We start from the raw sequence: 15,463 nt of genomic DNA, 5'->3' as shown, positions 1-15,463 counted from the left end.
AGGGTATTGTTGTGGACATTGGGTGTGGCTTCCTTTACTTGTATGACTTTGATATCAATCAGGGTCTGAATCTTGTCTTTTAGAGTGCGACATTCATCAGTAGTATGCCCCTTCATGCCGAAATGGTACGCACATATTTTGTTCGGGTTGACCCATTGAGAGGAGTTTTCCATGGTGACAATGGGAATAGGGGTGACATATTCGGCATCCTTCAGTCCTTCATATAGCTGGTCGATAGGCTCAGCAATAGGAGTGTATTGTCTGGGCGACCTACGATCGAAATTGGGTCTGGGTTTTTAATAGTTTTGACGGGTTGAGGGTGAATGATAATAGACTGCCTGGGTGTTATAAGTGTGGTAGGCAGTAGTGGATTGATGATATCTAGGAGGTGAATGTTGGTATGTGGGTGGAGGTGTTTGTTATGTGAGTGGAGATTTTGGACCTTGGGCCACCATCACTGCCCCTACTTCTTTCTTTTTTGATATAACCCCTAACTGTAATGCTTTGTTCGTAGCCTGCAATGCCTTAAAATTGGTCACCATCCCACTCTTGATCCCTTCTTCAATCCTTCCCCCGAGTTTGATGATGTCAGAGAATTTTTGATTTTCGATGACCATTAACCTTTCATAGTATTGTGGGTTTTGGGCCCTAACGAAAAATTTGTTAATCTGCTCTTCTTCTAGCGTTGGTCTAACCTTTGCAGCTTCTGACCTCCATTGAGTAGCATACTCGCAGAAAGTTTCCATTGGTTTCTTTTTGAGGTACTGTATGTAGAAGACATCTGTCATATTCTCTATATTAAACTTGAACTGATCCGTGAAGTCCGATGACATGCTTACCCAGTTAACCCACTTCTTGGGATTTTGACTGATATACCAAGATAAGGCATCTCCAGTGAGAATTCTCATAAACAGCTTCATGCGAATTCTTTCATCTTTCCTGTCTCCCACAAGCTTATTATAGTATGTCCTCAAATGTACCTTCGGGTCACCCATTCCGTCAAACATCTCGAACTTAGGAGGTTTGAAACCCTCCGACAGTTTTATGTCTGGCTGAATGCATAGATCCTCATAGTTCAAACCCTCAATTCCTTTACCTCCTTCAACACCCTAGACATGGCTTGTGATCTTTTTGAGCTCCTCCGCCATATTTTTAATGAGAAGGTCCTTATCGGTAGATTCTGGAGTGTATGAGATTTGTTGAATAGAGTGGGATAAGGTTTCCACGTATATGGGATTGTTTTGGTCGGTGTTGGGGGTTGGAGTGTAGTAGTGATCATTAGTTGAATTTTGCGGATAAAGTATAGGTTGTGGGGTATTCTGAAGAGTATGGTAAGTGGTTTGTAGGTTGGGAGATGCTGGTGTTGAGGAGGAGTCGGTACTGGTGGAGGATTAGGATTTTGGGGAGGTGTTGCATATTGATGAGGTGCGGGAGCATTTTGCATATTTGATGGTTTGGTGTGTTTTGAGGAGGTGCTAGGCTTTAAGCATTTTGCTGGTTAAGATCTGGGACGTTTAGGGTGAGTGAGAGGTTTGCTAAGTTGCGGACCTGCTCAGGTTCCCCTTGAAATTCTAGTATTTTCTGTTCCAACTGTAGGACCAAATCATTCTGGGCCGGAGGACTCTATCCATCTGAAGTTTCAACATTTTCCACGTACGCATCATTTTCTTTCCGGATACCACTCATATCATCCATCTTAGCATTTCCCTTATTTTTCAGGATACTTGGAGGAGGAGGAGGTAGAGGGCCTCTAAATCTGGCGTGATATGCTGACGATGATAGTATGTGTGAACCAACCTTAGGGGATGGGAATAATTAAAATAAAGAAAAATGCAAAATGTAAACAAGTCAGTAAAGATTCTGAAAAATATTTGCAGTATTTAAACACGTATTGCAGGAATGTAAATTCGTGTTCTAATTTGGGGAACCTCATTGTGCTCGAGGTAAGCCTAGCAACAAGTATATTTGGAGAGATTTAATGCCGATAAATGCCTTATTTCATTAGTGTATTAAATAACACGAACCTAAAAACGACATTAAATAAATGAGTCACTATTGACATCTGCCTTATTACATTCGAATTCCAAAACAACTCAAAATAGATGAACCTAATCTACCTGGTCCAAGAGGGACCTTCTCCATATTTGACTCTCTTAGCTCCATCAATTAGATTCCCCAGGTCATGCATGTCTAGCAGCAGGTACACCCCTGCCAGGTGTCCTCCTTTGTTGCCCTCTACATTCTGACAGTCTATGAGCCTTTTCCTCATCTTCCCTTCCAATTCCATTAGGCCCTGCTCCAAATATTCCAACCTTTCTGTCGACCTTGTAGCCATTTCCCTCCACTCATTAATTGACTCCATGTCTAACTTGTGTTGTTCCAAATGCCTGGCTTCAGACTCAAGGACTCTTTTGTGTAGCCTCTCATACTTCACTTGTGCTTTAGCAAGTTATCTTGACCAACTCCTGGCTCGACTATTCCTGCTATGTTATCTTCTAACCATGATAGGTAGAAGTACACATGACCTGCGTGATATCGATCTGGCTCGATGGTATCCTTATCCATGATAATCTTCAAATGCCACAGGTGTTGGGCTTCACATTTGTATGGAATGGCATCATCCTGAAAATCTGCTTTGTAATGACTCGTTTTGGAGACTCGTGGTATGACTTATTTTCTTCCATCTTGTCTCATGACCCTAATAGTAACATAGGGATATATGCCCCTTAACCCAATCAACACCAGATGTTGAACATCCCTGGTGTAACGACCCGACCGGTCATTTTGAGCTTTTGCACTTCGCTCGCTAGTTCTTGGGCATGACTTGCCCCGTGTGGTGTATTATGACTTATGTAAATTATTGGTGTTGGGTTTCAAGTTAATCAGAATGAATTTGGAAGAACAGTCTCAGTTGAAAGCTTAAAATTTGAAAGGTTTGACCAAGATATGACTTGTGTGTATTTGATCTCAGATTGGAATTTTTATGGTTTGGTTAGCTCCGTTAGGTGATTTGGGACTTAGGAGCGTGAACGGAATGCATTTTGGAAGTCCGTGGAAGGTTTAGGCCTGAATTGGCGAAATTGAGATTTTGGCATTTTCCGGTTGATAGGCGTGATTTTTATATAGGGGTCGGAATGGAATTCCGAGAGTTGCAGTAGCTTCGTTGTGTCATTTGGGATGTGTGTGCAAACTTTCAGGTCATTCGCACGAGATTTGATAGGCTTTTTGATCGAAAGCATAATTTAAGAGTTCTTGGAGTTCTTAGGCTTGAATCCTATATTAAATTGGTGATTTGATGTTGTTGTGAGTGTTCTGAAGTTTTGAACAAGTTTGAACAATGTCATGGGATGTGTTGGTACAATTGGTTTGAATTTTCGGGATGTTTTAGGCCGAAAATCATAGTTGTAGCAGGCCCAAAGGTTTGCAGGCCTCGGAACACACCCGCACGGTCCGCGCAAAAAGAAGCGCGACTGCGGTATGTACTGTGCGGACCGCACAAAATGAAGTGCGGCCGCTGTAGGTGCTGTGCGGATCGGACAAAATGCATTGCGACCGTAGTGGGGGACATTTCACTGGTCCTACTTTGGAATCTCATATCCTTTGATCTACAAGTAATTTTGAGATAATTCAAAAACTAAAGTTGTATCCCTTCGTATCTAGTTTCCAAAAAGGTAAAGATATTGCAATTTGGACATATGTAGCGAAAGTTATGGCCAAAATACTAAAGCCTTTCACTATAGAGGAAAGCTTGTGCGGCCGATCGTTTTTGTGCGGACAACACTGGTTTTGTGCGGACCGCGGTCGATTTTGTGCAGTCTGCGGAGGTGGAAATCTATGGGGTACTCTATAAATACGATGTTTTGGGTTTTATTTGATATTTTGATCTAGAGAGCTCGAATTTTGGCGATTTTTCGAAGGTTTTTCAAGAAATTCATTGGGGTAAGTGATTCTAACTCAGATTTGGCTAGAGTACATGAATCCATCATTGAATTCATCATTTAATTCGTGATTTGGGATGGAATTTGGGAAGAAAATTGTGAAATCTTTCAAAAATATAAAATGATGAATTGAAGGACCAAAGGGTATCGGAATTGGATAATTTTCATATGGTTAGACTCATGAGGGTATAAGGATTCTAGTTTTGTGAATTTTGTCAAATTTTGAGATGTGGGCCCGGGAGTCGGGTTTGACCAATTTCTAGAATTTTGTGGTAATTCGATTGTTTTCGCTTGGGCTTTGTTCCCTTAGCATATTGTGATGTATTCGTTTTGATTTTGGATAGATTCGACGCGCGTGGAGGCCAATTCGAAAGGCAAAAGCGTCGCGAGCTAGAGAATTAGTCGGCTCAAGGTGAGTAATGATTGTAAATGATGCTCTGGGGGTTTGAAACCCCGGATTGCACATCGTAGTGCTATATTGAGGTGAGGCACACGCTTGATGATGAGCGTGGGGTCGTGCAATATTGGGGATTGTGACTTGGTCCATCCCGATTGATGATTTTACCGCGTATTTGACTGAAACTTGTTTGCTTTCATCATGCTTTGGGCTGATTGCCATATTTGGGTTTCGTGCCAACTATTTGAACCCTTTGGAAATTTTTATTACCATTTCCTCACTGTTTTACTTATTACTTGAACTCAGTCCCGATATTTTCTCTATTTTACTACTCATCCAATTTTACTCAATTTTGAGACTTAAATGATAATTAAAATGATATTTTGGGCTGAGAAATATTGTTTTACTATTGTCCGAGGGGCTTGTGAGTATTTTTGACTGAGTAAGGCCGAGGGCCTAGTTGTGAGGAAATACTAATAGTGATTGAGGCCGAGGGCCTGAGATATGTGTGCCACGAGGTGGCTTGTTGATATTATTTATGAGGCCGAGGGCCTGAGATATATACGCCACGAGGTGGCTTGACGCCACGAGATGGCTTGATATTGCGCTTGGGCCGTAAGGGGCCCCTCCCGGAGTCTGTACACCCCTAGTGAGCGTGGGTACCCATTGTGATGTGAGAGATAGCCCGAGGGGCTGATATTATTCTGTGTTGGGTTGTATTTTCGCACCTTATTGATATTATCCGCTACTTAGTATTCCTATATCATGTTTTAAACTACTTTTATGTTATTTAACTATTTCAAAAGTCAATTGGGTATAATTGGCTGGCCTTGTCTTCACGAGAGGCGCCATCATGACCTGGTTCGGGTTTAGGGTCATGACAAGTTGGTATCAGAACCTAGGTTACATAGGTCTCACGAGTCATAAGCAGGTTTAGTAGAGTCTCGCGTATCGGTACGGAGACATCTGTATTTATCCTCGAGAGGTTCCAGAACCTTTAGGAAAAATTCACATTCTTGAATTCTTATCGTACGTCCTTTTATTCAGCTTGAAATGTAACTCTTTAAATTCCGTCCACGTGTTCGTGTGTGCGCATGAGCGCTCAGTATCAGATGTGCATCGATGGTTTGCGATTCCCCATTCGAGAGGTGAGACGTGATATCTGTGAGTTGATGTTTGGCCAGTCTGGAGGACTTGAGGCCTAATCTTTGCCTATAGCTTGAGCACCGAGGTGCTGATTGTGTGAGCAAGTGTCTTCGAACTGATATGTTTGGTAGTGTCCCTATTAGTGGAAGTGACGACTACATAACTATGTGATGAGTATGTTAGTACTGCAAGATGTTTTCATATTATTTGGAAGCGATGAGAATGGTCTGCTGGAGGATAGAAGAACTATTAGGTGCTTGATTTTCATTTTGATTTAAGGTATATCCCCGAGTTATGAGTATGCGAAGAGTCTTTTCATATGTCCTAGTTGGGAGTGAAGTAAATTTCATATTGTGGTATGAGTCCAGACTCAGGAAAACTAAGTGACTGCGTAATGTTTGTGACGGTGGAAGGTATACAGAAATGTTAGTTGAAGACAAGGAAGGTGGGTTATCTCCTGCAAAGTGTTCCGAGGTTGTGTGATCCTTATGTGTCTTTTAGAAGGTCTCATTTACAAGTGAAATATAAGTGTTGCAATTTGAATTTTGAGTCTCTTAAGAGAGTGGGCTTGACTGTTACAAGGATGAATGCAGGATTTGCTGAAGATTTAAAGTACCAGATGGATTGTGTTTTCACAAGCTTACAAAGGGATTTGAGTTTAATCTCACTAAGGTATTATGGCAGCAAGAGGGTATATGCGTTATGAGTTATTGGGTATGTGATGATCTATGGCTTCGAGCCAAGTGGGGGAGTCTGCTATTGATTAGTTGATTGCACGATTATGTGCTTTGTTGATTCCAGCTTGAGATGTGCTGGTGAATCAGTTATGGCTTGCGGAAATTGAGATCGAGGATGGCTCGAGTAAAGGAAAATTTTTAACAAAGGTTATAAGATGCTTCACATGCATGTGAGAATCACGGAATGTCTTGAGTTGTTGTTGGTAAAGGATGCTCGATGCATAGAGCAGGAAGTTGCTTAGTTGTAATGGAATGATGTCACATTCTGCGGTGTCAGAGTGCCAACGAGGCAAGGCTTGTTCGGTTCGCTTGATTAGGCTAATTGCAGTTTGAATAGAGTGAATTACTCTCAAGAATGGTTCCAATGTGTTCAAGATTCTACATGTAACAATAGGGTATTTTAAAGTCCTATATGTGGTTAGGAACTGAGTTTTCATTTGGAAGATGTCAAGACTTGTGGTACTTTCTACATTAACTATGGGATTCTATATATCAGTATTAGGAAGGTAATGGTTCCAGATTCGCAGTAAGTCCCTTAGGGGTAGGTATTTTGAACGTGGTGCTTTTGGAAACATTTAAGAGAGAGCCTTATACAGTGTAGTTTTATACTTGGGTCTCATGTGGTAAGTCTGGGTTGAGGATTTATGGTGCTACAGCAAGAGGGGATATCAAGTTGAAGATAAATCAGAAGGAAACTCTGATAGATAGGATAGGTGGGTAGTAGGTCGGGTCGGTATGGTAAGGATATGATTAGTTCCTTGGGTGTGTACGGGGTAATGAGTTCCTACATATATTTTGCGGCAATGCTCTTAGGTTTTGATGGCTTGTGTAGCTTGGTCGAGTTAGAAGAATTTAGTCCTAGCAGGTCTGGCTTGTGCAAGAGGAACTCGGAGAGTTCTTGATGGTTTCTACTTCGATTGGAGAGGTATATTTTCTATGGGCATGAGTAGCATGGGATGCATAGTGATTTTCTTCTAGATGGTATCAATGGAAAGTTCTTGACTAGTTGAGTACGTAGATGTTTATGGCTTGGAAGGGAGATGAAGTTCTCATGTTATCCTAGGATGGTATGGTATATGCGGTATGTTGTGGAGGCTTGAGATTTGCGTGTGTAAAGTTACGGTTCAGTTTTGAATGGAAAGCCATAAAATTCTTAGGCAATACAGGCAGTTTCAGATGATTAGAGAAATGAACTTCAGATGATTAGGGGGATGATCTCCAGGTGATTAAAGAAATGGTATTACTAAATGAGAGTGATTTGACGAGGGTATAAGCTTCAGAAAAGGCAATGTGATTAAGTTGATGGTACTTTGGTGGAATTACGGCGCTTTCTTATTAGATCGACTGCTGATATTCGAGTTTGCTTGGTGACACAGGGGAATTTTAGAGTATATTTCGTGGAATGATTGGGTATTCCAGGTGCGGTATGCATTCAGATGGCAGAATTGGGATCAGGTGTGTTGAGTCATGTGCCATATGGACTTAGAGTCAGGGTAGTTCTCACATTTAGGCTATATTGTAATTATGAGTCGTGTGTATCAGCACTGTTTAGTGATTATTAGGGGTTTACTGACCCGAGCGGATCTTTCGTTGCTTGGTATGTTAGATTTTGGATGTGACATTGGGTTCGGGCTGGTTTTCTCCGTGTTATGTCATTTTGGACTATTGCACTAAGGCGGTGCTGTTGGTTATGTCGAAAATGCCATGGATTGAGTGGCGAGGTTCGACAGATTATGTCCTATTGAAGTGGTTTTATATTTTGAAGACCCAGCGGACGGCTGGGAAGAATTGTTTTTCTTATATGGCCTTTCGTGATAAATATCAGTGCAGAGGCTCCTACCATTGATTCGGTTCCGGTGGTGATTGACTTTTCCAATGTGTTTCTTGTAGCCGGGCATGTCGCCGGGTAGGGTGGTTGATTTCGGTATTGATTTGATGTCGGGCATCATATCGTATGGCACCGACAGAGTTAGAGGAGTTGAAGGAACAGCCTCAGGATTTCCTTGATGAGGAGTTCATTGGCAGACCAATGTGGATGCATGTTCTAACTTGAGTCGGCTTGGGTGGCTCCGAATTGTATTACTGAGAGAGATGTTGTGATTTGTTGGTTATAGGCACCTAGGGTGCGGTTCTATTGGGGTTTCATAGTGGAAGTCGAGCGTGAAGAGAAATTGGGTGTTACTCGGTGAATGGTGTATGGGTTATGTCCTTTCGGGTTTGTGTGGTGTAGGTTATTTGCTCTACCGTGGGTATGATGACTTGCTTTGGTTCCAGACATCAAATTGTGTGTGGTTGTCGATTTCAAGCATAGTGACTTGGGGTGCTTCATGTAGAGCAGTGTTGGATAGGATCGCGCATCGCAGCGAAGATATGTCCTTGTGGGTTAGATTCGTGTGTTCTGTTCCTACGATGCGAGATGGGTTCTCATCCTTATGTTATGGTGGTATTTGTGAGCTTAAGGTACAACTCTTTCATTTGAGTCATTTTCATGATTTGAGTATGTTCAGACCATTGCTTATTGGTGCGCGTATTATGCAAGTTGTGGCTTAGGCCTATATTGCTGTGTCATGTCACCAGAGTGGTGTGTTGGATTAGAGGAGATCGTTGGGAATATTAATGAATACGAACGGATTTGATTCAACATATTGGAAGGATAATATCGAGGTTCGGCTCGGAGATTTGCTATGGCATTTGCCAAAGGAGAAGTGGCTTCATGAATGGTTGATCTGAGAGATGGTTATGGTTTATTCTGTGTTTCATTTATCGTTGGCAGTATATGAAAGTGTTAGAATGAGACTTTAGTTGATAGGAGGTTTTCTACCGGTATTCGGCTATTGTGGGCAACTATTGTGAATAGAAGTTATCGCTACGAGCGTTTGAGTTACGTGGTTTATCATTTAATTGCACTTGAGGTTGCAGGTATGGGTTATTATAGCTGGTTTGGGCTTATTCTGAATATAGATGTGAGATTCTGATCGTATTGAGGACTTTAGAAGTGGAAATGTGGTTCTATGGTTTATGGGCTAGATTGGGTTGTGAAATTTCAGTTACAATGTGTTATCAGACCTATATGAGATAGGGTGACGTGCAATCACCCTCGAGTATATGCAGGGTAAGGTTATTCAAGCGATTGGTTGGCTTTTGGAACAACTCTAAGCCGTTCGAGGACGAACATATGTTTAAGTAGGGGAGGATGTAACGGCCCGACCGGTCATTTTGAGCTTTTGCACTTCGCTCGCCAGTTCTCGGGCATGACCTGCCCCGTGTGGTGTATTATGACTTATGTAAATCGTTTGTGTTGGGTTTCAGGTTGATAAGAATGAATTTGGAAGAATAGTCTCACTTGAAAGCTTAAAATTTGAAAGGTTTGACCAAGATTTGACTTATGTGTATTTGATCTCAGATTGGAATTTTTATGATTTGGTTAGCTGTGTTAGGTGATTTGGGACTTAAGAGCGTGATCGGAATGCATTTTGGAAGTCCGTGGAAGGTTTAGGCTTGAATTGGCGAAATTGAGATTTTGGCATTTTCCGGTTGATAGGCGAGATTTTATATAGGGGTTGGAATGGAATTCCGAGAGTTGTAGTAGCTTCGTTGTGTCATTTTTGATGTGTGTGCAAAATTTCAAGTCAGTCGCACGAGATTTGATACGTTTTTTGATCGAAAGCATAATTTAAGAGTTCTTGGAGTTCTTAGGCTTGAATCCTATATTAAATTGGTGATTTGATGTTGTTGTGAGGGTTCCGAAGTTTTGGACAAGTTTGAACAATGTCATGGGATGTGTTGGTACAATTGGTTTGAAATTCCGGGAGTTCCGGGTAGGTTCCGGGGTGTTTTAGGCCGAAAATCATAGCTGTAGCAGGCCCAAAAGAGTTGCAGGCCTCGGAACCCACCCGCGCGGTCCGCGCAAAAAGAAGCGCGGTCGTGGTATGTGCTGTGCGGACCGCACAAAATGAAGTGCGGCCGCTGTAGGTGCTGTGCGGACCGCACAAAATGCAGTGCGGCCGCGGTGGGGGACATTTCACTGGTCCTACTTCAGAAGCTCATATCTTTTGATCTACAAAGAATTTTGAGATAATTCAAAAATGAAAGTTGTATCCCTTCGTGTCTCATCAAGAAGTGACCTCAACAACATCAAGGCCAAGTCACCATCACCAAAAGTTGCATCCATATTTTACAAATCTGTGACCAACTTATTGAAACCAGTGATATGTTCATTCATTGTGGTACTAGGAACATAGGTGAATCGAAACAATCTCTTTTTCATGTACCATTTATATTAACTGTTTTTCTTCAAAAAATTATCCTGCAGTGCTTTCTATAATTTACTTGCAGAAGATTCCTTTGTGTATGGATATTTCTGCTCTCTAGCAAAGTAGGATCGAATGGTACCGCAAGCAACACGGTTGATAATTTTCAAATCTTCTTCCAATAACATCTGGTTTCCTTTCTTCAAATGGCAAGATCTAGCCCTTGTTGAAAAATGACATTTTGAACCTCGCCTTGCCACATCCCAAAATGTCCTGACCCGTCAAAAATTTCTACCACAAATTTCGCATTTGACACAATTCTTGTCATAAGCGAAGATGTCAACGTATTATTGACACTTGATGTAGATTATTCTTATTTATTGTCTCCTATTTTTGACACAAATGTTATTTAATAGCTGATAACACAAATCAAGATTATTTCCTTTCTGGTGTGGAAGATCAGACTAAGCTGCAACCACAGAGCATACTAAGACAGAACCCTGACTCAGTTACCAAGATAAATCTTTTTTGGTGTGGAAGGGCAGACTATGTTGCAACCACAGAGCATACATAAACAGTACTTTGGCTCTGATACCAATTGTTGTGGAAGCCAAATGTATATAGTGTGAATGAGTCACAACTACTATACCAAAATTATAGCAGCCACTAAATAATAAATAAAACAATAAGACAACAATAAAAAAATACCAAAATTTATGAGGTTCGGCCAATTTTTGCCTACTTCCTAGAACAAAAATCACCATCACAAAATAACGGGACAGCTAAACACTATTATATTATAAATAAAACTCATACTTGTAGAGTTAGAGAAACAGAAAACCCCAACTAAAAATATGAAAAGCCGGACAATCAAAATAGACCGACAATAAAGTTAGAGATCCTAACATCTTGCATAAATAAATAAATGCGGAGAACCTATTTTAAACTCCAAGGCCTTGTTTGGTGATTAATCCAAATACCAACAATTAAAGCATAGATTCTTAATTGGTTAATTCCAAGTACTGTCGCTATTCTTGCATTGTTCAGCAATTATGCCGCAATGAAATAGCACTTCAATTCCTGTATTTAGATCATACATTTCAATTTTCATCTCAGCATATACAACATACATCATTTAACTGGAGTATTTAGAGTGTTCTACAATTGGAAGAAATGATGGAATTCTCCTGAATTAGCAAAAGAAAAAATTGAGAGAATGTGATGACTCGAAAGGTCATCTAGTGTTTTAGAACCCAATTCGGTATTCCGAGGCCTTCAAAACCTCATTTTACTCCTCCTCAATTTGCATGCACAGTCCGGACGCGTTTTTGGAAAGCCTTTATGTGGAAATTGAGAAAAATAATAATTGTTGGATTAAAAAGTTAATTTTAATTGACTTCGGTCAATATTTTGGGTAAACACACCCGGACTCATATTTTCGTGGTCTTCGTGGGTCCGTAAAAAAATATGGGACCTGGGTGCATGCCTGAAATCGAATTTCCGAGGTCCCAATCCCGAGAAATGATTTTTTGAAAAAAATTGAAAAGACTGAAAGTTTAATAAATTAAAGAATTTGATATTGTCGGTATCGGGCCCGTATTTTAATTTCGGAGCTTGGTACAGGTCCATTATGATATTTATATCTTATCTGTGGAATTTGGTGAGAAACGGGACTGATTTGACGTGATTCGGACCTTTGGTTGAGAAAATAGAAGTTTTGAAAGTTTCTTGAAAATTTCATGTAATTTGGTGCTAAATTCGTAGTTTTAGGTGTTATTTTGACGATTTGATCGCCCGATCAAGTTCATATGACGTGTTAAGACTTGTGTGCGTGTTGGGTTTGGAGCCTAGAGAGCTCGGGTGAGTTTCGGATAGGCTACGGGATGTCTGGACTTAGAAAAAGACCTGGTGTTGGATAGTTGCAGAAATTGCAGGTCTCAGATATTAGGAGTGCGGCCGCGGAGTGAAATTCGCGGACCGCGACCGCGGAGTGAAATTCACGGACAACGGCCGCGGTGAGAACTTCACAGACTGCGGTAGGGTAAGACTCAGGTTTCGCGGCCGCACCCATAATATCGCGGACCGCGGTGGGAGTTCACGAACGCACCCGAAATTTCGCAGATCGAGTAGTATAGATCAGAGGGGTGCTATATAAACGAGATTTTTCATTCATTGTTTCAATTTTTCAAACCCTAAAACATAAGAGGCGATTTTCCAAACATTCTTCTTCCCCAAATCATAATTAAGTGATTCTTAACTCATTTATTTCAGTTTTTTACTTCTTTTTACAAGATTTCATCCTAGAATCTAGGGTTTACATGGTGGAATTGAGGATTTTGGGTAGAAGTTATGAATTTCAAAATTTGGAAATTTAGACCTCAAACTGATGAGGTTGGATTCCAAAACCAATTGTATATCCGGGCTTAGGGGTGAATGGGTAATCGGGTTTTGGTTCAAATTTCGGGTTCGAACCAAGCGGACCTGGGTATTGACTTTTTCAAAAATGACCTAAATTGAATTCCCTGCTATCTTGGGTAGTTTCTAAGGCTTAAATTAAATCGTTTGGTTGGTAATTTGCTAGATTCTATTGGTCTGGAGGCTTGTGTGAAGGGAAAAGCTGTGATTGAGCTTTGAGTGGCCCGCGAAGGCGAGTTAAGTATTGGATCTAACCCTGGTTTGAGGGATTAGGTATTATTTTCCCATTTGCTACGTGTTTTGATTTTGAGTACAACGTATAGGTAAGGTGACGAGTACTTATGCATTGTTGTCGGGTCATCGCATATACTTTGTACTCTCTAATCATATATTTCATGTTTAGACTTGATATTCCATGTGTTGAGCAACTCTTATCATGTTATACGAAATTTGCTACTATTTGAGTATTGACTCAGAGTTGAGGATGGTATTGTGGAATTAAATGATTAAAGCAAGATTGGTTCTTGATATTTCTATCTTCCTGTTATTATTGTTCATTGTTCTGGTGAGCGAGAGTGTTAAAGCACGAAGGATGATGTCGTGCAATGTATTGTGAGTGGGTGATAATGCACGAAGGGTGATGTCGTGCCGTGTTATGTGAGTATTAAAGCACGAAGGGTGATATCGAGGACTAATATTCTAAAGGGGGGAAGGATGTTACATCCCGTATGTTTAACAACCTTGATACCGTTAGATATATTTTGATATGGTATTTATTTTGAGTGGAACGTTTATTGTAGAAAAAAAAGTTTGAAAAATATAATCTTATATAGTTATTAATATTACTACTTCTGAATATATTTTAAATTATACACATAATATAAGAAAGTTTATGAGATTTTTTTTTATTGTGAAGATAGAGAATATTTTTTTCACAATAAAAGAAGGTTATCTTTTTTATCATTTTAAGAATTAAGCGTACGAAAATTTGAAAATGAGATTAGGAAAATTAGAAGTTGAGAAGATATATTTATTTTAACATGTATGTTTTAAGTAATAATGTATGTATTGATTTTATATGGTACCACATGACCATGATAGTAGGATATATATAAAGTGTATTAAAAATTAGTAGTATTTTAAGTAATTTGAGATAATTCTTAATTATGTGTGTAATTAATTAATTATTGGGTAACAGAGCATTACTTAATTACCTAATAAGTGGATAAAGATTAACTTTTTCTACCCCACCCCCACGTGGCAGCACCCCTTAAATCTTATGTATAACTCTTTAAGTCATTATATTAGGTGGCAATACGTAGTGGTGCCATTGTAACAATGGTTCGTGTCTATATATGGATCTAACGATATGGTCTGTTTTTTCATCTCTTTGCTTCTCTTGTAAACTGAATGATTGATATGAAGAGCTTATTTCTGCACCTCATTGATGGGTTTAGCTAGTGATTTTTTCTGAGAATACTTCCAGGAAAGTCTTTAAAAAAAAGCTACATACTTAGCACAGGCCATTGCTTAAAGGTTCTAAAGTTCAATTGGCCTTATTACTGAAAGCATTGAATGCACGTAGTGGTATAATATTAGCTGATCTTAATGATCAAGCTCTTTTCTATATTGAGTGTTGTTTAATGTATCGTATCAGTCACAGAGATGCTATACTCTATGTTACACCTCCTTTTTACCACCCGAGGGGTATATGAGGAGTTTTTCCAATTAAAATGACATTATTCGAAATGAGATTATTCAAATTATTTAATCAGAGTCGGCACTTGGAATAATTTAATTGGTGTCCCAAGTCACCGGTTTATTTTAAATCCCAAATCGAGGAAATTTTTGACTTTATTTAAAAGTCTGCGAATCAGAAATTCTAGATAAGGAATTCTTTTAACTCGGAAGAAGGTGTTAAGCATTTCCGGGTTCCGTGGTTCTAGCACGGTCAGTTACCGATTTATACTTGACTTAAATTGTTTAACTACTCATTTTTAGGACCTATGTGCATTTATCTTTTACCGCTTCTAATCACTTGATTATTCGTAATGAAAGAATTGAGTTACGTGTATGTATACTCATTTCCTTTGGTGCGTCAAAAATCATGTCACGTGTATGTCTCCATAACTAATCACACTTTATTAATATTAAGAAATTTTTGGTCGAAGTTGCGCGAACGCATACCTCAATTTATTTTTAGAAAAATCATAATTATGTTACGCGAACGTATACATAATCACGATAATAGACTACATCGCGCCTAAAGCAAGCTACGAATGTTCATGGATTAGTTTTCCTAAACTACTTTGAAATCACAAATTACAAATTAGCTATTGTATCAATTTCAATGCCCAGGAGGGAAGCAATTTAATTCCAAATAGAAACTACGTAAATCACAACCTATTATGAAATGAACCCTTAAAAAAGACAACTGCTGAAATTCCACTTCTAAAGCAATTAACTAGTTTGTCATGGATAATACTTTAACACTGAAGCAAATGACTAAAAATTTATCAAATCAAACACCACTGACGAATTCATATATGCTTCTAAAGATAATTATTTAAATGACAGATC

The 15,463-nt window shown here is 39.6% G+C and overlaps 1 protein-coding gene across 1 annotated transcript; it reads right to left on the bottom strand.

Annotated features, from left to right (window-relative positions):
• Positions 1 to 419: 419 nt before the first annotated feature.
• Positions 420 to 995, bottom strand: LOC138890063 (uncharacterized). Its single transcript, XM_070173414.1, has one exon. It carries the CDS (start codon positions 993 to 995, stop codon positions 420 to 422), a length of 576 nt encoding a protein of 191 aa, XP_070029515.1.
• Between the last annotated feature and the right edge of the window lie 14,468 nt (positions 996 to 15,463).

This window comes from Nicotiana sylvestris, chromosome 1 (genome assembly GCF_000393655.2).
Source record: "Nicotiana sylvestris chromosome 1, ASM39365v2, whole genome shotgun sequence".
NCBI classification, from domain to species: Eukaryota; Viridiplantae; Streptophyta; class Magnoliopsida; order Solanales; family Solanaceae; genus Nicotiana; species Nicotiana sylvestris.
This window is presented reverse-complemented; position numbering and strand designations above follow the sequence as displayed.